The sequence below is a fragment of the Papio anubis genome, chromosome 5 (genome assembly GCF_008728515.1).
Source record: "Papio anubis isolate 15944 chromosome 5, Panubis1.0, whole genome shotgun sequence".
Lineage (NCBI taxonomy): Eukaryota > Metazoa > Chordata > Mammalia > Primates > Cercopithecidae > Papio > Papio anubis.
Genome location: NC_044980.1, coordinates 30761506 through 30787417, shown reverse-complemented (window position 1 = coordinate 30787417; position 25912 = coordinate 30761506). Strand labels below are relative to the sequence as shown.

Genomic DNA, 25912 nt, shown 5'->3' with positions numbered 1-25912 from the left:
CTTGTACTGAGAAACACACCACTGACTATAAACTACTGGTAGTATGATGAATTTACTGCCAGCAATCCAGGGCCGCTGCTGCAAAAACAAAGTCAAGACTAGGAGAGATTATCATAAAAAGAGTGAAGAAGGCTGGGCATGGTGGCTCACACCTGTTATCCCAGCACCTTGGGAGGCTGAGGCAAGAGGATCGCTTGAGCCCAGGAGTTTGAGACCAGCCTGGGCAACATAATGAGACTTCATGTCTACAAAATAGTAATTAAAAAAAGCCTAGCATGGTGGCACACACCTGAAGTCCCAGCTACTCAGGAGGCTGAGGTGGGAGGATTGCTTGAACCCAGGAGGTTGAGGCTGCATTGAGCCAAGATCATACTACTGCATTCCAGCCTGGGCAACAGAGCGAGACTCTACCTCAAAAAAAAAAAAAAAGTTGTGAAGGACATTGACTAAGAGCTCCTTGAGAAGCTAGAACACACAGAGACCCATGCCTATAGGAAATATTTCTAAAGAGATCTAAAATTGACAGTCAAAAGGTTATTGTGAAAGGCTGGACTTAAATCTTTTCCCCCTAGATACTAGAAAATACACAACTTATTAAGTTGAAGTATTTGCTTACACTTAAGTCACATATTTTAAAAAGCCACTAAAATCCCATGCTTTAATGATATTAGTACACAATTCAAAACACTGTACCATGGTATCCCCTCACTGGTACTTAGAACACAAATGAAACACATCTTGATAAAGTATCTTCCTATTTGGAATGTGCAAGACATAATTTACTAAGTTGATTCAACTATTAGGGACTGAATTTTATTCTCAAAGAGATGATCAAAGAACATGAGAATTAAACATTCCTATAAAAGAAACGGATGCTTTTATTCAACTTGAGTTAAAACCACAATGAATCATATCAGAGTTCATGGGAATCATAATAAATGAATAGTTAACCACTCACAAAATCAAAGCCATCGACATACTGAGATAACACGCATTGATTAGTGCTATAGTTCAAAACATACCCTTTAACTTATTTAGCACGCAAAGTAACCATAAAAGTAATGTCTATATGCTCTAACCAAAATTTTTAAAAATTAAAAATAGCACAATTCTACGATTCTGATTTTACCAAGAAAATAAACCTTTTTTTTGGCACATGTTGTTCTATCAAAATGGAAAGCTAAGTCAGGCTGCTCTGCTTTTCACAACATAAATAAGCATTCATGCTATCACACTTGGGAAATTAACTCAGTGACAAAAAATTCACTGGAAAATAGAATCCTTGGAAAAATGGGGTCAGGTGCCATCCACTGAGAGGCAATGATAATGTGTGTCCTTGGTTATTAGCACAAAGTCAGGCAGCACACTATAATTTTAGCTACATGCAACTCTATAGGAACACATGTGGCCTGAAAGTTACATGCAAGGGTGAAAAGAACTGCTGTGTTGGGACTGAGGAATGATGGGTGTTTGTTTTTCTTTAAATGTCATTTCACCTTTTAAAGGAAAATAAATCAAGTAGGTAGGTAAAAATTACTGAACTAAAGAGATACTAAAGATCAGAAGACTGGCAAATTGAGAAAATCCAGTTTCATGACAAGAGTGACTCAGGAAGGATGTCTCAGTCATGAAGGGGGTGGTGGAAGACAGTTTATATCTTTGGGTATTTATGGCAGGTCAGAATTAAAGATTTAACTTTTTCCCTTACTATTTACATAAAAAGCTGGTTTATCTGAAAAAAGTATCAATCCAGACTTGCCAATAAAGTGGCACTTAGGGACTGTATTATTGATCTACAACGACCGCCTGGAGGCACAAAAGACCCTGAAGGACTTTTTTGATTAGCAAAACAAAAACAAAAACAAAAACAAAATCAGAAAAGCAAAAAACAGTTAATTTTTGTTTGGTCAAGTTTACTCAACCAGACCACCTTGATACCAACAATGCTGGAGAGCATTTGGCAAGAGCAGGACCACAATGCCAAATTCCTTGGAAAGGTAGACTTCCTGTGATAATTTCACGGATTGGCAAATTTGTGGGTTTTTCCCATAGCAGCTTTTGAGAATGTTAGTTTCTGGCTGGGGCAGTGGCTCACACCTGTAATCCCAGCACTTTGGGAGGCAAAGGCAGGTGGATTGCTTGCGCCCAGGAGTTCGAGAGCAGCCTGGGTAACATGGTGAGACCCCATCTCTAATTTTATAAAATTAAAAAAAAAAGAGAATGTTACTTTCCTATAAGGCCAGGGTGTCTTAAGTACTAAGACATGCCTGTTGTTGTCCATTCCTTCATAACCCATAATTTATTTCTCATCTGTCTCCCCTGAAAGGGCAGGGGCCTTGTCTATTCTGTTCATTACCATATACCCCAGCACTTAATAATGTCTGGTACATGTAAGTGCTCAATAAATATTAGTTCAATGAATAAATGAAGTATGAATGAATCTCATACAGTCCAATAGACCTGGGGGGAAAGTGGAAAAAACAAAAACCCTAAAAAAATACTTAAGGAAGACAGATAAACAACAGTTCTATCAGTTGGGGTTATTAGATTTGATGCCAAAAAATTTACCATCATTCCACAACTGAAAATAGTTGTTTAGAGATTCAAAATATCTGAAAGATTTCAATTGAAAGTTAATATAAAAAGTGTTCTCTGGAAGACTCATTTACAAATAAATTAATTAAAGGCCTGTTACTAAACCAAGATACAACAGGAGCCCAATGTTTTGTTTGTTTCAAGATGGAGAAGACTCTGCTGCATACACTTGGAGGTCTAGATTTCCATAGAGGGCACGTAGCATATTAAGGACCTTTTCTTGAATGCTGTCAACTTGGTCAGAAGGACAGTAATCATCCAGGCTTGACCTAGAACCAAGAAGAGAAAGAGAAAGAAGAAAAATACACATAGGATAAAATCATACTGTGAGGAAAAGCTGCATGTGTTGATTTCAATGTAAAACAGAAAGTAAGGTGTGCTGAATTTTGGATCAATATCAAAGTTGAAAGCTAGTAAAGGTTTACCTTATGTTAGGCACCTCACATAAATTATGTTCTTTAATTTTCACAGCAATTCTATGAAAGAGGCACAATCAGTATCCCTTTAAAGATATCTGAAACAAAGAGATTAACCTGTGCAAGGTGAAATGTGGCGTGAGCCTTAGTGCTTGATTGCTAGACCACTGTTTGCCTGAAAGTGAGATGTTGCTTGGGAATACAGGGGCTTAGTATCTTAGTGATGAGACATCTTTTATTATGTGTGCGCTAGGGCTAGAAATGATGAGAGTCGAGGTTTTCCAACTGATAAAAGGATTCTATTTCTAAAAATGATTTGTTAACCACAAAATTATAAAGGATCCACGGCTTGGTCCAAAGTGAAATGTGGCGATGTGCTGGTGTTGGATTTACTTTCCTAGGCAGTAGGAAGCAGAAAAGAGCAAAGTAGGTTGGGGCAGATATCTGTATTTTGGGAGTCTTTCCAGAACTTACCAACTACAACCTGAGTTGCACTGGGCAGTTACAATGCTGCTGCCAATTACAACTGGATTAACCAGTGTCTCCTAGTTCTGGATAAGGGTGAATAAAGCCTTCTAGAGGATAGAGTGAGAAGAGCAGCACAGAAATCTTTATAGAAGGAACTGGAATTAGTTATCTGGCCTACTCCTTAGTACAAGTATTTCAAACCTAAAGAGATAATCTGTAAGACCACTGATAAACTCCATACTCTGGTAACCAGGCTATTTTTGTGGCTTGATGTGAAAATTTAAGACACAAAAAATAATATAGAGAAACTTTATTTTTATTTTTTATTTTTCTTGAGATAGTCTTGCTCTGTTGCCCAGGCTGGAGTGCAGTGGCACAATCTTGGCTCACTGCAATCTCCTCCTTCTGGGTCCAAGCGATTCTTCTGCCTCAGCCTCCTGAGTAGCTGGGATTACAGGTGCCTGCCACCATGCCTGGCTAATTTATATATTTTTAGTAGAGACAGGGTTTCACCATGTTGCCTAGGCTGGTCTTGAACTCCTGAACTCAGGTGATCTGCCCACCTTGGCCTCCCAAAGTGCTGCGATTATAGGGGTGGGCCACCAGGTCTGGCTTGAGAAACTTTATTAAATACTAACATATACATATGGACAAAGGCCTAGTTTATTTTTTGAGACAAGAGCTTCCTTTGTTGTTTAGTGGCATGATCATGGCTGATTGCAGCCTCAACCTCCAGGGCTCAAGCAATCCACCCACCTTGGCCTCCCAAAGTGCTGGCGTTACAGGTGTAAGACACTATGCTCAGCAAGACCTACTTTAAAGTGTCATATGTAAAAACTCAATTTATAAGTCTTAACAAATAAAGCGTACTGCAATACTTTTGGAAAGATTTTTGACTTTTTTTTTTGAGACAGGGTCTCATTTTGTCACTCAGGCTGGAGTGCAGTGGTGTGATCTTGGCTCACTGCAGCCTCAGCTCCACAAGTAGCTGGGCCTACAGGCACATGCCATCACGCCCAGCTAATTTTGTGTGTGTGTGTGTGTGTGTGTGTGTTTTTGTAGAGACGGGGTTTTGCCATGTTGCCCAGGCTGGTCTCAAACTCCTGAGCTCCAGCGATCCACCCACCTCCAACTCCCAAAATGCCAGGATTACAGGTGTGAGGCCACTGCACCTGGCCAATTTTTGACTTCTTTAAACACTATTAGAATGGTTCTTGATGGGAGCTACTCCCATGAAGGTGTTTTGAAAATCTCTTAGTACATTTTTGATTGACACAATGAATAGGGGACGCTACTGACATTTAGGGGACTGGGACAACAGGACTGCGCTGCTAGAGGGCTTGCAACAGGCAGGATCATCCTGCAATATGAATAGCTGTCCCGTGTCTTGAATGTTTTCAAAGTCTACTGAGTACTCATGTAAGTGAAAAAGTGATTTTTAATTTTTTGAGCCTATGACATAGTTTGGCTGTGTCCCCATGCAAATCTCATCTTGAATTGTATCTTCCGTAATTCCCATTGCAGTGGGACGGACCTGGTGGGAGATAATTGACTCATGGCAGTGGTTTCACCCATACTGTTCTTGTGGTAGTGAATAAATATCATGACATCTGAGGGTTTTATAAGGAGAAACCTCTTTTGCTTGGTTCTCATTCTCTCTTTGCCTGCTGCCATCCATGTAAGACATGACTTGCTCCTCCTTGCTTTCTGCCGCGATTGTGAGGCTTCCCCAGCCACGTGGAACTATAAGTTAAATTAAACCTCTTGCTTTTGTATATTGCCCAGTCTCAGGTATGTCTCTATCAGCAGCATGAAAACAGACTAATACAGCCTAGAACTGAACACTTTATTATATAGAAAAGTATTTTTTAAAAATGCATTAAATATGAACTAAATTTTCCAGGAATGCAACTACTCTGTAAATTGGGGAAAGACTGGACTTTAACTGCAGATCCTTATGAAGAGGCTGTTCAATGACTGAAAAATGTCATTATGGCAGTGCTGTTTATGGCATCTGGTCAACACATGGTATCTGCATTTGTAACTGCTACATTTACATCATGTAGTGTAACTGCTATAGTACATTTTTAACTGCATATCTTAAATATGTGAGTCTAGTTTGGCATTTTAATATATTTTATTATCAATTACTTTAATTCCTCCTATGTGTATAGGTATTATGTGTATAGTAGGTTATATTACATATATAATGTATATTATCTATGTATATTATGAATATTATCTATATATATTTAAATTACATATAGGTAGGTTACATTATATGAGGTTTCAGAATGATAAAAGGATGTTACAAAATGTTTGTCATGAATTACGTATTATTAGCCTGAGTACTTAAAGTACTTATTTTAGAACCTCATACTTCCATACAAAACCAGCCCAAAAATTAACATAGGAAAGCATTATTAAATTGTTATAACTATTCAGCAATTATATTCAAATTTAAAACATGGCAGCAGCTAAATATTAATTGGTAGGACACAGAAATGAGAATTCTTGTGTTCATCTGAATCTTACCAACTGCAAAGACAAGATAACAATAACTACATTGTTTGCATATCATCACTAATAGGGAAGAGAAAAAGGCCAGGTGCGGTTGCTCATGCCTGTAATCTCAGCATTTTGGGAGGCTGAGTTGAGTGGATCACCTGAGGTCGGGAGTTTGAGACTAGCCTGACCAACATGGAGAAACCCCGTCTCTATGAAAAATACAAAATTAGCCAGGCGTGGTGGTGCATGCCTGTAATCTCAGCTATTTGGGAGGCTGAGGCAGGAGAACTGCTTGAATCCGGGGGGCAGAGGTTGCGGTGAGCCAAGATTGTGCCATTGCACTCCAGCCTGGGCAACAAGAGCGAAATTCCTCTCAAACAAACAAACAAACAAAAAAAACCAGGGAAGAGAAAATACAACATCTAAATTTTGAGCTGAGTAGGTAAAAAAAATTGTATTATTTTATTAGTAATCATTACATTTACCTACAGAAATTGTATTAGCTTCCTACTGCCGCTATAAAAAATTGCCACAAACTTAGTAGCTTAAAGCAACACTAAATTATTATCATATACTTTTGGAGGTCAGAAGTCCTAAAATAAAGGTGCCAACAGGGCTGCATTCTTTTTGTAAGATCCCAGGCATAATCTGTCCCCTTTTCTAGCTTCTAAAGGCTGCCTGTGTTCGTGGCCTCCATCTTCAAAGCCGGCAGGGCAGAATTTTCAAATCACTCTCTCTGATTCTGACCCTCCTGCCTTTCTCTTCTAAGGACCCTTGTGATTACACTGGGCCCACTTGCTGAATCCAGGAGAATCTCATCTCAAAATCCTTGAGTTAATCACACTGAGAATTCCCTTTTACCATATAATGCAACACATTCACAGGTTCCAGAGATTAGGATGTGCACATCTCTGGTTTGCCATTATTCTACCGAACACACTTACCTTGCAATTGTCACAAGAGTAGGATTTGGTAAATTTTTCAGTAAATAATGCACAGATTGAATAAGATACTCTATTTCTTGTTCTGTGCTGATATGGTGAGGAAGTTCTGAATAATCGCAGGTTAAACCAGCCTGGTGAACCTGAAAATAAGACAATTAAAAATTACACTGTATGACAGTTGTTTTTATAAGCTTCTTTAATCATTAATGGCCTTATTGACAAATCTTTACTTTTATTGATACATAAAAGATGTGCATATTTTCAGGGTATATGTGATAATTTAATACATTCATACTAGCATATAAAGATCAAATCAGGGTAACTGGACTATCCAACACCTTAAATATGACAAACTTTTATTTTTTAATATCTTTATGCTTTGGGATTATTTTTTCTCTAACAGTTTCTATGTCATAAAAGTTATCTGCTCTCTGAAGTGTTGGTAGAACTCACCTATATACTGTCTGGGCCAGATGCCTCTTCTTAGAATAATTCTTTACTTCTTTATTGTATGATTATTGGTCTTTACTTGAGTTAATTTTGGTAATTCGCATTTTCTATCAAATTATCCATTTCATCTAGATTCTAAAAAGTTGAGGCCAGGCATGGTGGCTCATGCCTGTAATCCCAGCACTTTGGGAGGCTGAGGCGGGTGGATCACCTGAGGTCAGGAGTTCGAGACCAGCCTGACCAACATGGAGAAACCCCATCTCTACTAAAAATACAAAATTAGCTGGGTTTGGTGGCACATGCCTATAATCCCAGCTTCTAATCACTTGAACCCGGGAGGCAGAGGTTACGGTAAGCTGAGATCGTGCCATTGCACTCTAGCCTGGATAACAAGAGTGAAACTCCGTATCAAAAAAAATAAATAAATAAAAAGTTGATACAAAACTCTATACAATATTCTCATCTCATTTTTAACACATTATTTTACTTACTTTTAAAATATTAATACATGCAACTAATACTATATTCCAAGCTTTGAGAGGATACAAGATAAAATATATTTGTCTTACCTTATTTAACCAACTGTTTTCTTGTGTATCCTTTATGTGTAACCATAGACTACTGCTATCTACATATGTGTTTTAAATTTAAATGAATGATGTCCAGTCTTAGCACTAAACTAAACTTGCCTGAAAGTTAGAAGTGGCTCACACACTACCATTCTGCAACCTTAACTTTAATGTTTTGAAAAATGGAACTTAACTATGTCATAGTTTTGCCTAGAGTATACAAGTGCAAAGCATGAAAAAACACACTAATCAACTATTTTACTAGAGGCTCTGGATACACATCAACAATTTAACTGGCAATAATCAGTCAGTGTGATAAAAGGATGAATTCTGAATGTTCATTTTGCCAAAATGGTAAAACTATTTAGCGTTCTATCTCTGCAGCTGTAGGCACATCATAATTGATTATATAATCTGTGACTGAACCCTAGCCATTCCCTGTCCCCCAAAAAACATCAAACCCACCCAGCGAAAAAAATCCAGATGCAATGTAATGATTAAAGCAGACCTGCCTGCAGACATATTTGATAATATTGTATGAGCTCAAAGCATTTTCTTTCTCTTTTTAAATATGACACAAAGTCTCACTCTGTTGCCCAAGCTGGAGTGCAATGGCACGATCTCAGCTCACCGTAACCACCCAGGTTCAAGCAATCCTCCTGCCTCAGCATCTCAAGTAGCTGGGACTACAGGCGTGTGCCACCACATCTGGCTAATTTTTGTATTTTTTGTAGAGACAGGGTTTTGCCATGTTGCCCAGGCTGGTCTCAAACTCCTGGGCTCAAATGATCTACCCCTGGCCTCCCAAAGTGCTGGGATTACAAGTGTGAGCCACTGCTCCTGGCCTCAAAATATTTTCAAACCTTAAGTATCTTGTAATAATCTTAAATACCATTTTTAAAAAAATGTAAGTCTTGGCTGAGCATGGTGGCTCACGCCTGTAATCCCAGCACTTTGGGAGGCCGAGGCAGGTGGATCACGAGGTCAGGAGATCGAGACCACGGTGAAACCCTGTCTCTACTAAAAATACAAAAAATTAGCCGGGTGTGGTGGCGGGCACCTGTAGTCCCAGCTACTCAGGAGGCTGAGGCAGGAGAATGGCGTGAACCCAGGAGGCGGAGCTTGCAGTGAGCCAAGATCACACCACTGCACTCCAGCCTGGGTGACAGAGAGAGACTCCGTCTCCAAAAAAAATAAATAAATAAAAAAAAAAAAATAAAAAAAAAATAAAATGTAGGTCTTGGAAGCATTTATTCAGGGTAACTTGAATGTATGCTCCTGGAAAAAAAAAAAAAAGTTAAACAAAACAGTGTAAGTCTTGGATTTGCTCAGGTTTCACCAAAATATTCTTTTGCTCATTATATGGTTTTGCTGTATCTCCACTCAAATCTCATCTTGAATTGTAACTCCCACAATTCCCATGTGTCATGGGAGAAACCCAGTGGGAAGTGATTATGGCGGCAGATCTTTCCGGCACTGTTCTCATGACAGTGAATGAATATCAGGAGAACTGATGGGTTTTTTTTTTGTTTGTTTTGTTTTCTTTGAGACGGAGTCTCACTATGTCACCCAGGCTGGAGTGCAGTGGCACCATCTCGGCTCACTGCAAGCTCCGCCTCCCGGGTTCATGCCACTCTCCTGCCTCAGCCTCCAGGGTAGCTGGGACTACAGGTGCCTGCCACCACGCCTGGCTAATTTTTTAGTAGAGATGGGGTTTCGCCATGTTAGCCAGGATGGTCTCCATCTCCTGACCTCATGATCCGCCCGCCTCAGCCTCCCAAAGTGCTGGGATTACAGGCGTGATGGTTTTATTTTTTTTGAGACAGAGTTTCACTCTTGTTGCCCAGGCTGGAGTGCAATGGCACAATCTTGGCTGACCACAACCTCCACCTCCTGGGTTCAAGCGATTATCTTGCCTCAGCCTCCCAAGTAGCTGGGATTATAGGGATGCGCCACCACGCCCTGCTAATTCTGTATTTTTCATAGCGATGGGGTTTCTCCATGTTGGTCAGGCTGGTCTCGAACTCCTGACCTCAGGTGATCTACTCGCCTCGGCCTCCCAAAATGCTGGGATCACAGGTGTGAGCCACCGTGCCCGGTCAGAGATCTGATGGTTTTAAAAACAGACGTCTCCCTGCAGAGAAGCTGTCTCTTCTTGTCTGCTGCCATGTGAAACGTGTCTTTCACCTTCTGCCATGATTGTGAGGCTGCTCCAGCCATGTGGAACACTAAGTCCATTAAATCTCTTTCTTTTGTAAATTGCCCAGTCTTGGGTATGTCTTTATCAGCAGTGTGAAAATAGAGTAATACAGTAAATTGGTACCAGTAGAGTGGGGCACTGTTGAAAAGGTACCTGAAAATGTGGAAGCAACTTTGGAACTGGCAGAGGTTGGAACAGTTTGGAGGGTTCAGAAGAAGGCAGGGAAATGTGGAACAGTTTGGAACTTCCTAGAGACTTGTTGAATGGCTTGGACCAAAATGCTGATAATGACACGGACAATGAAATCCAGACTGAGGTGGTCTCAGATGGAGATGAAGAACTTGCTAGGAACTGGAACAAAGGTGACTCTTGTTATATTTTAGCAGAGACTGGTGGCATTTTGCCCTCGCCCTAGAGATGTGTGGAACTTTGAACTTGAGAGATGATTTAGCATATCTGGTGGAAGAAATTTCTAAGCAGCAAAACATTCAAGAGGTGACTTGGGTGCTGTTAAAGGCATCCAGTTTTTTTTTTTTTGAAATGGAGTCTTGCTCTGTCACCCAAGCTGGAATGCAGTGGTACCATCTCGGCTCACTGCAGCCTTTACCTCTCAGGTTCAAGCGATTCTTTGCCTTAGCCTCCTGAGTAGCCAGGATTACAGGTGTGTCCTGCCACACCCAGATAAGTTTTGTATTTTCAGTAGAGAAGGGGTTTCGACACATTGGTCAGGTTGGTCTTGAACTCCTGGCCTCAAATGATCCACCCGCCTTGGCCTCTCAAAATGCTGGGATTACAGGCGTGAACTACCACACCTGGCCAAGGCATTCAGTTTTAAGAGGGAAACAGAGCATAAAAGTTTGGAAAATTTGCAGCCTGACAATGTGAAAGAAAAGAAAATTCCATTTTTTGAGAAGAAATTCAAGCTGGCTGCAGAAATTTGCATATGTAACGAGGAGCCAAATGTGAATCCCCAAGACAATAAAGAAAATGTATCCAGGGCATATCAGAGACCTTTGCGGTAGCCCCTCCTGTCACAGGCCTGAAGGTTTAGGAGGAAAAAATTGTTTCATGTGCAGGGCTCAGGGTCCCAGTGATGTGTACAGCCTAGGGACTTGGTGTCCTGTGTCTCAGCTGCTCCAGCCATGGCTGAAATGGACCAATATAGAGCTCGGGCTATGGCTTCAGATGGCCTTGGCAGCTTCCAGTTAGTGTTGAGCCTGCGAGTGCACAGAAGTCAAGAATTGAAGTTTGGGAACTTCTGCCCAGATTTCAGAAGATGTATGGAAATACCTGGATGCCCAGGCAGAAGTTTGCTGCAGGGGCTGGGCCCTCATGGAGAACCTCTGCTAGGGCAGTGTGGAAGGGAAATGTGGGGTTGGATCCTCACCCAGAGTCCCTAGGGGCACCACCTAGTACAACTGTGAGAAGAGGGCCACTGTCTGTCCTCCAGACCCCAGAATGGTAGATCCACTGACAGTTTGTACCGTGTGCCTGGAAAAGCTGCAGACACTCAACACCAGCCCATGAAAGCTGCCAGGAGGGAGGTTGTACCCCGCAAAGCCATAGGGGCAGAGTTGCCCAAGACAATGCGAACCCACCTCTTGCATCAGAGTGACCTGGATGTGAGACATGGAGTCAAATATGATCTTTTTGGAGCTTTAAGATTTGACTGAAGATGGACTTCAGACTTGCATTGCCCCTTTGTTTGGGCCACTTCCTCCCATTTGGAACGGCTGTATTTACCCAATGCTTGTACATCCATTGTATCTCGGAAGTAACTAACTTGCTTTTGATTTTACAGGCTCATAGGTGGAAGGGACTTGCCTTGTCTCAGATGAGATGTTGGACTGTGGACTTCTGAGTTAATGCTGAAATGAGTTGAGACTTTGAGGGACTGTTGGGAAGGCATGACTGGTTTTGAAATGTGAGGACATGAGATTTGGGAGGGGCCAAGGGTAGAATGACATGGTTTGGCTGTATCCCCACCCAAATCTCATCTTGAATTGTAACGCCCACAATTCCCACATGTCGTGGGAGGAACCCGATGGGAGGTGATTGAATTGTGGGGGTGGGTCTTTCCTGTGCTGTTCTCATGATAGTCAATGAGTCTCACGAGATCTCATGGTTTTAAAAACCGGAGTCTCCCTGTACAATCTCTCTTTTCTTGTCTGTCACCATGTAAGACATGCCTTTCACCTTCCGCCATGACTGTGAGGCCTCCCCAGTCATATGGAACTGTAAGTCCATTAAATCTCTTTTGTAAATTGCCTGGTCTTGGGTATGTCTTTATCAGCAGTGTGAAAACAGATATCTCTTATTTTAAAGAATACCAGCAAATTCTTATAAATGCAATCAATACTTAAATCAATACTTCAGTTTTAGTCAAAGTGGTCTGACTGTATTCCATAAGTAAATAAAATATGCAAACCCAGCTTACTGAAGTAAGAGAAAGACCACACTAAGAGGCAGGAGACTTGGAAGTCTTAGCCCTGGCATCAAATCTGAGAAAAGTCACTTGAACTTTTTTTTTTTTTTTTTTTTTTTGAGACAGGGTCTCACTCTGTCACTCAGGCTGGAGTGCAGTGGCACGATCTGGGCTCACTGCAAGCTCTGCCTCGCGGGTTCACACCATTCTCCTGCCTCAGCTTCCCGAGTAGCTTGGACTACAGGCGCCTGCCACCATGCCTGGCTAATTTTTTGTTATTTTTAGTAGAGACAGGGTTTCACCCTGTTAGCCAGGATGGTCTCGATCTCCTGACCTCGTAATCTGCTGGCCTCGGCCTCCCAAAGTGCTAGGATTACAGGCGTGAGCCACCGCGCCTGGACACTTGAATATTTTAAGCTGTAGCTTTCTCATCTCAAGTACCAGGTCAAATGGGAAAATATATGCTTCAAAGACTGCAAAATGATATACAAATAAATTATGACTAAAAGTATCTTTGGCTATAGCATTCAGAACCCTGTTGACAAATAGCTAACACATTTAAAACGTGCTAGTCACAGCTCTCTCTTTTTTCTTTTCTTATGGTTTTTACAAACAGAAAAGTTTTTAAATAGGGAGGAAAAGAAGGAAGGAGGAAGGGAGTATAAATAGTCATCAATAAAAAATGGACCATTTTAGAAATTGTGTACTTTTCTTTTGTCTGGTGAAGAGAGATCTGACCCCAGACAAAACTAAAAAAATACACAGGACTTTTGCTTCATAAGTAAAATTGAGGAAAAAATGTTTTTCCTGGAAAACTTTTCCAGGAAAACAGTATTCTGTTTCAATGTATGTATTTTTTTCACTCATTTCTTTTCTTAATAATTATTTCACACTTCACAGGAACACAAACAAAAACGAACCACTTTAACAAAAAGCAAATTCTTCTACCCAGAAAATTGTCTTTACAAAGGGTCAATTTTACATGTTAATATAAAATATTTACCATTTCATAGTCTGGTACTTCCATCCGTTTTTTCAAACTCTGTACAAGGGGAACTAGTGATTCCATTCTGGAAAAAAGCAATCCCACTCAATTAAACATCACAACCACCGCAACTAAAATGACAATAGTAAATGATACATTATACTAACATTTACCATAATAACATGCTTCATATGGTACTTGGGAAATAAAAGATGCTGTCCAAATATCTTAAAATATTAAGAAATAAATGTTTCCTGTTTTCTTACCCAAAACATTGATATAACCATTGATGCTTTTAAGGTATTAAGTTTAGGTGGACCTTTTGGAAGCTCTGATTGGCTAATGCTTCTAGTGTTTTAATTCCTCCTCCACAAATATTCACTAATTTGCTGGGAGTAAAAAAAGAAAGAAAAAAGGAGGCATGGAGGCCTGCCTGCTTGCCCACTTGTCCTGTTACTTTTTCCTTTTTATTAATGACATTTTCTAGGCTTCTGGACCCTAACCAACCACCTCACTTCCCTAGACATAGTGAAGCCTCTATGCCGAGGGTCTGGCTCTTTAGGGTCATGGTTAGTTTGGGGAGACTTTTCTTTCAGTGTCATCTACTTTTCCTTTATGCTATTTTTTCTCCCTTCAATACCAAGCACAGTCTAAACTCACTACTGTTGCAGTCTCATCATATCTTCAAGTCTGTATTAGAACTCTCTGCTGGTGACGAGAAGCTAACCGGGCATGCTCAGTAGGCAGAGTGGGTTTCAGTGGAAGTCTGTGGGCTAGACTTAGGATTCCAAGGTTCCCAGGCTTATTTTGTTGTTGTTGTTAAAGTTTTAAACTTAGCTTGAGACTTCATGAAATAACAAAATAATAGGATTTTTCAGTATTTCTAGGAAGACTCCTGTCCTGTGACTTACTTCTCTATCTCCCTCTTCTATCATTTCAAAAAAGAAGGAATCATTTTAGAACCCTATACTGAAGAGGAAAAAGCATTAACTGATTTTTTTTTTTTTTTCTTTTTTTGAGATAGGGCCTCCCTCTGTCACCCAGGCTGGAGTGCAGTGGTGCGATCTCAGCTCACTGCAGCCTTGACCTCAAGTGATCCTCCCACCTCAGCCTCCCAAGTAGTTGGGGCCACAGGTGCATGACACCATGCCTGGCTAATTTTTTGTATTTTTTTGTAAAGACAGGATTTCACCATGTCACCCAAGCTGGTCTCGAACTCCTGAGCTCAGGCGATCTGCCCACCTTGGCCTCCCAAAGTGCTCAGATTATAGGCGTGAGCCACCATGCCTGGCCATTAACTGATGTTAAAGTGCCTAATCAATACTTACTGATGTGATTAATATTACTGTGAATTATTCCTCCACATCACTGCTTTGTTAGTGTCAATAATTAAAGCTTTATGATATTTACATTTTAGGGATGCTTCTGAATATTTTAAGTAAAAATTACAATGAGTATTTTGAATAGATAATACATGCACATAGCAAAAGAAATAATTTCTCACTCGTATACTTCGTCATTTAGCCATAGAATTCCTTTCCCCAGAGGCAACCACTGTTCCAGGTTCTTCCATATTCTTCTAGAGATCTGCTGAATTATTTTTAATAACCATAACATGACAAATCTTAGTGGTTGTTCATGTTCTGGCCTAAAGTATTATTGATTCTAATTTCCCATTTTATCTTGCTACCTTACAACTGATTTTCTTTTGTTTACACTACAGAGAATAATATGACAGTTTGTGGGAGATTAGTTTTAAAATAAGCTAGTTCTGGTTTTCCTATGCTCATGGGGACCAAAAGGTTTGTCTGACGGTTTTATTTTAGTTTTCTGGCCGTTTGAGATTACATGATTTAAGACTTATTTTAGAGAAAAATCACTGTAATATTTATGCCAATATTCTTTCACGCCAGCTTCAATACCAAAGGCTTTCACTCAAAAAGAACTCTCTTCACACTTTCAAGGTAATATGAACAGTCAGTCAAATAAATGACCTGATGGAGAATCTAGCCTTCAAATACTGTTCCTACATGTCAGTTTTTGCACTGGGGTTTTTCTGTGTGTGTGTGTGTTGTTTGTTTGTTTTTTGAGATGGAGTCTCACTCTGTCGCCCAGGCTGAGTGCAGTGGCGTGACCCCGGTTACTGCAAGCTCCGCCTCCCGGGTTCACTCCATTCTCCTGCCTCCTGTAGTCTCCTGCAGCTGGGACTGCAGGCGCCTGACACCATGCCCGATTAATTCTTTCTTTTTTTTGTATTTTTAGTAGAGACTGGGTTTTACCGTGTTGGCCAGGATGGTCTTGATCTCCTGACCTCGTGATCTGCCCGCCTCAGCCTCCCAAAGTGCTGGGATTGCAGGTGTGAGCCACTGAGCCCAGCCAAGTTTTCGCATTGTAATTTACTTGTCAAGTAATTTACTTTTCTGTTGTTAGATTAGTATTTTTTTCCTATTCTACTTAGGACAGGGAATGCCTATGTACTACTCATCTTTAATTCTCTTTAAGACCTCGTACAGTATCTCATATTTAGGGGCAGCTACCGCACAAAGACTAAAAACATGCCTACTTACTATGTGACTTTGGCCAATTTCCTTAACCTTGGTTTTTTCATCTATAAAATTGACATAATAAGAATAAAACCATAAGGCTGTTGTAAGGAGTACATGAGATAAGGCAAGGAAAAATATTAGATAAAGGGTACACAGAAAATACTCAATAATGTCTACTGTTGTTAGTAAATGTGTTGAAATTTAATACTAATTCTTTTTTCTCTTTCTTTTTTCAGACAAGTCTCTGTCACCCAGGATAGAGTGCAGTGGCATGATCACAGCTCACTGCAGACTCAAACTCCTAGGCTCAAGCAATCCTCACACTTCAGCCTTCCAAGTAGCTGGGAGCAGCGGCTGTAGTGGCTACAGGTAGGTGCCACCATAGCTGGCTAATTAAAAAACTTTTTTTTAGAGACAGGGTCTTATTACATTACCCAGACTGGTCTGGAACTCCGGGCCTCAAGTGATCCTCTCCTACCTCAGCATCCCAAGTAGCTGAATACTAAGTTTTTAAAAGCAATGTATCTTGCAAATTTAGGAACATATCTAGGACTGAAAGTTAGTAGAGTTGGGGGAAAAAAATGTTTGAGAGTCTTACCCAGGGTTTGAAGCCCATCTCTGTACAGTTTCTTCATCATCACCATCACACAAATCGGCAAAAGTGGCTTCTAAATCCTCTAACTGATGAATTCGAGTATCAACAATATCTACCAAATCTTCCTTTAAATACATTGAAAAGCTGAGATTACATAGTTATTCTTTCAAAAAACGAGCAACATTCCATTACAAAAAAAACTTGGCTCTATTAGTTAAAACATAATTTTCAAGGACTAACCATGGGCTTTGCCAATACACACACACACACACACACACACACACACTCACTTTGAGCAGTCTTTGAGATCACTGTAGTAATTTGCAAGATACTATTAGTTATATGATAAATGAATAAAACCCCAAAGAAACAAATAGAGGATACCTCTGTTAGGTTGGTGCCAGGTTTCTTAAATTTGTACAGCTCTTGTAAGATTTTGTACTCTTCCTGGAAAACAAAACAAAAAATCCACATACCAGAAAAAAAAAGTTAAAAATTTTTAATGATATGCTTTAAGGAAGAGACAGCCTTGCTTGTGATACAAGAACATCTTAGATAATTATTTAAAAGTTTGTATGGGAGAATGAGGCAAAATGTATACTTTTGATTTTTATCGTAATAATTTTATTGTAAATATTGTAAAATTTATTTTATTGTAAATATCACTTCTTCAAGGCAACTCTATCCAGCTAGGCATGACAATACTATGTAAAAATTACCTAAGGAAGCATACTTGGTGGCTAATGGGTCATGACATGAAAATATTTTAAATAATATTCCACTATATAAATGGCATGTCCTAGGATATAAACAGACTTTAGCTATTTACAGGAAATATACGTATCTTTAATAACAACAACAAAGAACTCCCCATGTCCACTTTGCAGCCATTTCTCTAACAACAGAAGAGAACTCTGAAGTACAAAGGCAATACTGGAGGCAGAATGTCAAAGACATAGAACCTCGGTCAGGAGGCTCCACTAAGGGGAGAAAGAGGTTTGCTATACAAACTTTGTAGGATAATGTTTCCCCTTGTTTAGCACAGCTACATGGATCCATTATATAGGTGGGTACACCTGGCCCCAGTAATCCTATTTAGCAGTATTCTCGGAAAGAGGTTATACCCAAGAGCTAAAATTCATTAAGCACAATGTTGTGGCATATCTTCAGCGCTTTATTCATTCATTATAACAATCCTGAGTTGGGTATGACTATTATTCTGATTTGGTACTTGAAGAAACTATGGGTCAGAAAGATTAAGTAATTTTCCTAAGATCATATAGCTAATAAACAGTAGAGGTAACAATAGAACTTAACTCCCCTACTTTTGAACATGCTTCTTTTTTTTCTTCTTTTTTGAGATAGAGTCTTGCTCTGTCACCCAGGCTGGATGGAGTGCAGGGGTGTGATCACTCACTGCAGCCTTGACCTCCCAGGTTTAAGTGATCCTCCCATCTTGGCCTCCCGAGTAGTGGGACCACAGGCCTGGCTAGATTAAAATTTTTTTTTTTTTTTTTTTTCATAGAGATGGAGTCTTGCTACATTGCCTACACTGTTCTCAAACTCCTTGGCTCAAGTGGTCCTCCTGCTTTGGCCTCCCGAAGTACTGGGATTATACGTGTGAGCCACTGTACCCAGCCTGAACATGCTCTTAAAAAAAAAAAAAGATGAACACCTGTCTTTCCTAATGATATTTTAAAAATTGCCACTAAATAATAGAGTGTAATACATGTTTTAAAAAAAGTCTATTGTACCAAAGGGTCTAAAAGTGTTCCCAGGTTTCCTGATAGCACTCTAAAAGGAATAACTGCCACTGAATTTCTTATGTAACCTTCTAGAAACTTTCATTACAAATATTTACTACAAATATTTAGGTGAGTAATCAGGCACGTCACTGTTTAAGGAATAATCCGTTACACAGGATTTATATATAGAATATCTCTGGAAAGATACACAAGAAACTGACCACAGTATTCATTTCTGAAACAAAGAACTGAGGGAATAGGGATAAGAGAGTGCTGTTTTTCAATGTACACTTGTCCCTTGGTATCCGTGGGGGATTGGTTCGGGGACCTCCTGTGGATACCAAAATCTGTGGTTGCTCAAGTCCCTGATATAAAATAGTGTAGTATTTGCATATAACCTATGCATACCCTCTCATATGCTTTAAGTCATCTCTAAATTACTTATGGTATCTAATACAGTGTAAATCCTATGTAAACAGTTGTTATATTGTATTGTTTTTTATTTGTATTATTTTTTACTCTTGTATTGTTATTTCTAGTTGTTTTTTATTTTTTCTGAATATTTCCTATCTGTGGCTGATTAAATCCACGGATACAGAGGGCTGACTGTATATACCTGTACTGTATGATTTAATTTTTATCCATCACCCATGTATACATTACCCCAATTAATAAATGCAAAATAATGAATACTATCTACAGCAGGAGTTGGCAATCCACAGCCTAGAGCCTGTTTTTGTATGGCCCTCAAGTTAAGAATGGTATATACAACTTCAACAGGTTTAGAAAACAACAGAAAAGGGTATTAGTAGAGAATGTGAACCCCAAAGCCTAAAATAATTGCTAGCTGTCTGTTTAAAGAGTTTGCTGACTCCTCATCTAGAGAAAAGCCACACAATTCTCAAGATCTATGTGTTAAAAATATAATATTTACCTGAGTGAACATTTCTTTGAAGGGATTCTTCACTGAAAAAAAATCCAAGTCAATATCTAAAACAAATGCCTTCCCTTTCTTCAAAATTTCCAGAATCTCCCCAATGCTGGCGGCAGTCTGGCATTCCTGATTTTCAGAAGAACATGAACATGATGGTTCTAGGCAAGTCTGGTCACTTCTCTGTGTCGCTGTGTCCTTTTCCAGTCCTTCTGAAGAAGAGTCACAGTTAGTAGAGGCAGTGTTTTCCGAATCTTCCAGGTCTAGCTTTGGTTTCTTAGCAGAAGACACTGCAGCGTTTTCTTCTTGATTGTTACAGAGTTTATAAGGTTTTACCATAATTACATCCAATTGTAACGGTTTTTGGTTCTCTAGCTGGTCTTCAGGTACATACAGACCATCACTTAGGAAGTAATGATCTGTACTTGTAACCCTGAATCAGAGGAAAAAACGATTTTTAAGAAGAATGGGAAAATTAGTTGACATTTCACTATGGGATGGCAGAAATATAAGAATGGACCCATTTGACAAAAACTGAGAGCAGTCTCCAGTATTTGTACTTCCTGTTCTTCTGTAGAAATAGCATTCCTCAAATTCTTAGCTGGACACACAGCTGCCCCACATAAAGACTACATTTCAGTCTGCCTTGCCTGGTGTGGCCATGTGATTAAATTCAGGCCAGTGGTTGTGAATGGAAGAAAAGCATACAGAGCTCTGCTCTCCTGTTTCCTGCTGACTGGCATATGAACACAGAGGTGGCAAGCCACCTTGGACTATAAAGACAAGGGCAGTATTCTAGAGACGGTGGTGCAAAAAGATAGAAGGAACTAGGGTTCCCCAAACTCTAGAGCTGCCACATAGGCCTGGACTGTGTACACTGAATTCTAATATAAGAATAAACTCTTGTTTAAGCCAGTGTTCCTTTGTTCTCTCTCATACCAGCTGAATCTTTATCCAAAAAATCATTGAAGAGAAAAATTTCATCTGGAAATAATTTCTCTTCATAGAAACTCCCCGACATATTTTACAGCTTTGTTAATTTCTATATAACCGTAATATTTTCAATATGAAAGGTGACTAGGTAAATAAACAGTGAAGCCAAATACTTCTTCTAGAGGCATGCCTTACCCACCTAAAATAATGGTTAATATTTATTTCCCACTTGCCTTCTCCCAGCATACACAGCTGTAAACTGTAAAAGCTATTTTCCAAAAACAGATTAATGACATAGTAAAACTAATGTCCAAGCTTATTAAAACTGTACAACCCTAAGATGAGGCTGTATCCCCCAACCTAAATTAATATTCTTTTTAATAACAGCAGTTTTCCCATGTTCCTATCATACAAACATACAAATATTTGTCAAACTAAACACCTACATGTATATGTGTCTATTCCATAAAGTTTTACTTGCAGGATTAACCAAAATCATGAATCAAAATCTTCCAAAATTGTTAATCAGACACAGAGTTTCAAATGTCTGTGTCAGATTGCTGAAAATTATTTGATTTTGTAGGTTAAATCAGGCCTACCCACGGAAGTACTCAATAAAAACCCTACTACTATTTCACACATACCAGTAGTATGTACAATATTTATATGCTGAGTCTTAATTATTTCTTTTGAATTATATCTGAAATAAATACAATTTTCATATATCACAACAAAGCCATTTGTGTGAATGATAAGAATATATACTACAAAAGTTAATTGTGTCATTAAGAATAAATTAGAAATAAAGTATCATTTTCAATAAGGAAGACCATCTGATTTTCAACGTATTACCATTTCATTCTACTATCCCTAAGGTTCTAGAATGTTATGGCTATAATGCTTAAAATATTTATCCCATTACAAGAGAATTTTAAAGTCAAGAACATATTGACATTTCTAAAAGTATTATAGTATCACAAGATACACAAAACATTGGTTACATAGCTTACACAATAAAAACAGTTGCACATGTATCTCAAGTCAGAGGATACTGTAACTTACTTTAGATTAAGTACTTATCTGAAACTACTTATATTATAATCAAGAAAATTAAAGCCCCAAATCTACTTATTCAGCAGTTGGATTTATAAAAAAATCAAAGTGAGATAATTTTGCCCTTTCACTACTAATTATTGTTTTTTTTTTTGAGATGGAGTCTCATTCTGTTGCCCAGGCTGGAGTGCAGTGGCACGATCTTGGCTCACTGCAAGCTCCGCCACCCAGGTTCACGTCATTCTGCCTCCTCAGCCTCCCGAGTAGCTGGGACTACAGGTGCCCGCCACCATGCCTGGCTACTTTTGTTTCTGTATTTTTAGTAGAGATGGAGTTTCACCATTTTAGCCAGGATAGTCTCGATCTCCTGACCTCGTGATCCGCCCACCTCGGCCTCCCAAAGTGCTGGGATTACAGGTGTGAGCCACCGCAGCAAATTCAGCAGACAACAGTTACATTGAAAGGAAACAGTAAAATGTACTACTGAATATATAAATCTATAAAATACTTCAATGGCTTAAGGAGTTAATCACCAATGAAGCCCAAATTCCAAAGGATAAAGATCCCATTCAAAATCTAATTTGACCAGCAACTAAATATAAATGGTACATGAAGAACATCAAGAGACTTAAAAGTTTGTTCTTCATGTTTTGAGAACTCTTTGGAGAAGTTGAGGCTTAATCTGATCCTATTTGTGTGCACAGACTTATGAAGTTATTATAGGAATCCGAAATAAGAAACATTCAATCACGTCCATATTCACAAATATGAGGAAATTACCTGATTGTTGTGGTAGAAGTGTCTTTACCTACTAAAAAGTGGTGTTTTCCCTCTCTGATTTGCTGAGCCCATGTGGGATGAAACCATACGACATGTGAAAAATGGCCAGCATAAACCGCAGGCATAATCCAATTTTCAATACTTAATTCTCTGGAAAAGAAATAGACAACATTAGAACTTTAAAGGTGTTTTTTTTTCCCCCAAGTGTAATTTCATCCACAACATTTTAAGACCACAGGTCTCAAAGTGTGGTCCCTTGAATGGTTCCTGAGACTTTTTCAGGGACATCACTATTACAAAACTATTTTCATGAAAATACTAAGGTATTATTTCCTGTTTTCATTTATTGACATTTGCAAAGATGGTACAAAGGCACTGGTGGGTTAATGTTCCAACATTAATTAAGGCAGCAGCACCAAACTGTTAGTAGTTACTATATTCCTCATTACCAAGCACTGCCAAAATAAATAAATAAATAAATATAAAAGTTTCATTTGAGAACATCTTGATTTTATTAAATTTCCATCTTGAGTATACATTTTAAAATATTCTGTGTGACAAAATGAGAGATGCACAGAAAGCTCTCCTGCTATGTAGTTTGAAGCACAACAGTTGTCTCAACAAAAAGCACTTGTGACTGAAATTTGAGGTGAACACCATTTATCTTGAAAGGAGTGATCAATAAACTATGGTTATTCACACTTGATACTGAATTGCTGAATTCTACATTTCAAATAAGCTTTAAAAAACTACTACTTTTCAAGTTTTGGTGCACTATCAAAGAATATTCACAATTATCTGAAGAGGCTATGAAAATACGCTTTCCTTTTCCAATTACATGTCTGTGAAAGCCTGAATTTTCATCATAGTTTTCAACCAAAACAACATATGGCAATGGATTAAATGCAGAAATAGACATGAGAATCCAATGGTCTCTATAAAGGCAAATATTAAAAGGATTAAACATTGGCCAGGCTATTTTTGTAAACAAAGTTTTTTTGGTTTGTTTCTCTTAAGAGATGGGGTCTGGTTATGTTGCCCAGTCTGGAGTGCAGAGGCTATCCACAGGCTTGACCACAGCCTGGAACTGCTGGCCTCATGTGATCTTCCCACCTCAGCCTCCTGAGTAGCTGGGACTACAGGCTCATCCACCATGCCCAGTTTGTAAATAAAGTTTTATTGGAACACAGCTACTGTCATTTGTTTACACAGTGCCTGTGATTGTTTTCACACTACAAAGGCAAAGATAAATAGCTGCAACAAAGACCATATGGCCAGCAAACCTAAAATATTCACTAACCTGGCTCTTTAAGAAAGTTGTCAACACTTGTTCTAAATAAAATGAAAAAGGCAAAAAGACAAACAAAAAACCCCCAAACCCATGAGTTTTGCAAAGTCTATTTCCTATAATTACTTATTATCTACCGCAAATTGTACTTCAAACACAAAAGACCATGAATAAAATCACATATTACCCGAAGAGTGTTTCCTTATCAAACACAGTGTCTGCTGGCATATTCACAGGAATAAGGAGGTCTGGATGTGAGTCGAAATGTAAAAAACTTATATTACTGGCAGGAAGATGCTTTGAGCCTATGGCCCGGTATATAAAGGGTAGAACCTGTAAAAGACACAGGCACACAATCAGAATTAACACTGAAACCATGAGCACACACTCAACTGCAGACTGAAAAATGCTAAGTAATGCACATAATTGAAAGCATATTATGTTGCTGAAAAGTGGAAAAAGATAAAATTTATTGTAGATGGTGCAGATGATAATAATCTCCAGCATTACTTTGTCCTCAGAACTTCCAACCTGCACCTCTAGCTGCCTTCCTGCTGCCACCTCCAACTCAACGGGTCATGTGGGGAAACAGACCAGGACTGGGGCTTAGGAACAAACTACCGCTTAATGCCTGTTCTAACATTAACTAGGTGTTCAAGGTATCCTAGGTCTCAAAGTATTTTTTTTTTTCCTTTAAAAAGGGATAGGGTCTTGCTCAGTCACCCAGCCTGGAGAGCAGTGGTGTGATCATGGCTCACTGCAGCCTTGGACTCCTGGGCTCAGGCGATCCTCCCACCTCAGTCTCCTGAGTAGCTGGGATTACAGGCATGCACCACTACGCCCGGCTAATTTTTTCACTTCTATTTTTGTAGTGATGGGATTTCGCTCTGCTGTCCAGACTGGTTAGGGTCTTTTTGGTACCCTTAGAATGGTGGAGTTGGGCTAGGTGGTCCATAAAGGCCATTTCTCCTCTTACATCTTCTCTAATTCTAGGTTTAATACCTAATTTGAAAGCACCGTCTAACCTAGGCTTTCTCATTCTCTCAAGGTCATAGACACTATATCCAGGTCCTGAGAAACCTATCTTCCTCTCCTATTAACTGTCACTATCAGTAAACCCCTCTTATGTTTTAACATCCATAAAACCGCCTCCCATCCCAAGCCTACTGATGCTACTTTAAAACAAATTTATTAGATCCATGGGCCTCCTTTGTTGACTTGGAAAAGTCTAGATTAAGACACCAATTTAGCTACTGTAGATCAGCACGGCCATAAACATGGAAACCCCTTTTAGTGTTTATCTATGCAGGGCACTGTCTTAAAATATATATTTTTTTACATAATATGGGCCGTGTGCAGTAGCTCACGCCTGTAATCCCAGCACTTTGGGAGGCCGACGGGGGCCGATCATGTGAGGTCAGACGTTCAGACCATCCTGGCTAACATGGCGAAGCCCCTTCTCTACTAAAAATACAAAAATTAGCTGGGCACGGTGATGTGTGCCTGTGATCCCAGCTACTCAGGAGGCTGAGGCAGGAGAATCGCTCGACCCCAGGAGGCGGAGGTTGCAGTGAGCCGAGATCGCGCCACTCACTCCAGTGTGGGCAACAGAGAGAGACTCCGTCTCAAAAAAGAAAGAAAGAAAGAAAAAAGAGTTTTAAACACAATATGCACACAATAATACTCCTAACAGCCCTGTGAGTCCTACGATTACTGTCCCCATTTCAGATCAGAGCCCACGTTTCAAGCATAAGGCCTCCCATCTAAACAGCAGGGCTGTGGTGGCGATTCCAGGAGACACTTGGAAGCCACAGTTAATTGCAGGTTACGGTCACAGGGCTCTGCAGCCAGCGTGTCCGGGTTTGAATCCCGACGCCACCAGTTGTTTGGTCCTGGGATTTGGGGGCAAACCGAGGTAAATAAGTTGCCCCGACACGTAGGAAGCGCCCATAAATGTCAGTTCTCATTCTTCCTAGTTAGTTGTTTTGGGGTCCTCCCCACAGCAACGGAATCGGGCAGTTTAACTGAATCGGGAGGCCAGACTCTCTGGCCTCCGATGCTAAGGTTGCGCCGTCTGCTTGGCCCTCTGAGCGTCACGGTTTCCGCTGATTCTGCCCCAGAGCCCGGCCGCCGTCCACTCACCTCTTGATGATCCTCCACCACCCACACTGGGAGCTTGGGGTAACGCCGAAGACCAGCGCGCCCTCCCGCGGAGTCACTCATGTTTTTGCGCCCGTCAGCTTTGCAGCAAAGCGGTGGCAGCTGGAAAAGACCCGGGAAACCCGGCGCCTCAACCCGGCCTTCCCTCTCCGGGCGGACGCGCTCCCTCACCCGGTTGTGTTTTTGGATTGGAGGACGTAGAAGGAGGGGGGCGGGCTCCAAATGGTCCTTTGCTGACGATTGGTCTAGACGTCCATCGCTTTCATTGACGCGCCAATCACCGCGTACAAGGCCCTGTGGTGGGCTGAAGCGTTTTCCCTC

At 40.0% G+C, this 25912-nt stretch overlaps 1 protein-coding gene across 4 annotated transcripts; it reads right to left on the bottom strand.

Moving 5' to 3' along the window:
* Window positions 1-858: 858 nt before the first annotated feature.
* On the bottom strand, window positions 859-25780 carry C5H5orf22 (chromosome 5 C5orf22 homolog). 4 transcript variants are annotated; one of them, XM_003899533.4, is made up of 9 exons: window positions 25574-25779; window positions 23619-23764; window positions 22144-22293; window positions 19381-19810; window positions 17086-17148; window positions 16705-16826; window positions 13579-13645; window positions 6932-7071; window positions 859-2864 (listed from the first exon to the last, which is right to left on the bottom strand). In XM_003899533.4, exons 1-9 carry the CDS (start codon window positions 25652-25654, stop codon window positions 2735-2737), a joined length of 1329 nt encoding a protein of 442 aa, XP_003899582.1. In that variant the 5' UTR covers window positions 25655-25779; the 3' UTR covers window positions 859-2734. The 4 variants fall into 4 exon arrangements, with proteins under 4 accessions (XP_003899582.1, XP_009206473.1, XP_021794949.1 ...); XM_021939257.2 differs by lacking the exon at window positions 859-2864 and adding an exon at window positions 2871-3071 and having other exon boundaries at window positions 25574-25780; XM_009208209.3 differs by lacking the exon at window positions 23619-23764 and having other exon boundaries at window positions 25574-25689.
* Between the last annotated feature and the right edge of the window lie 132 nt (window positions 25781-25912).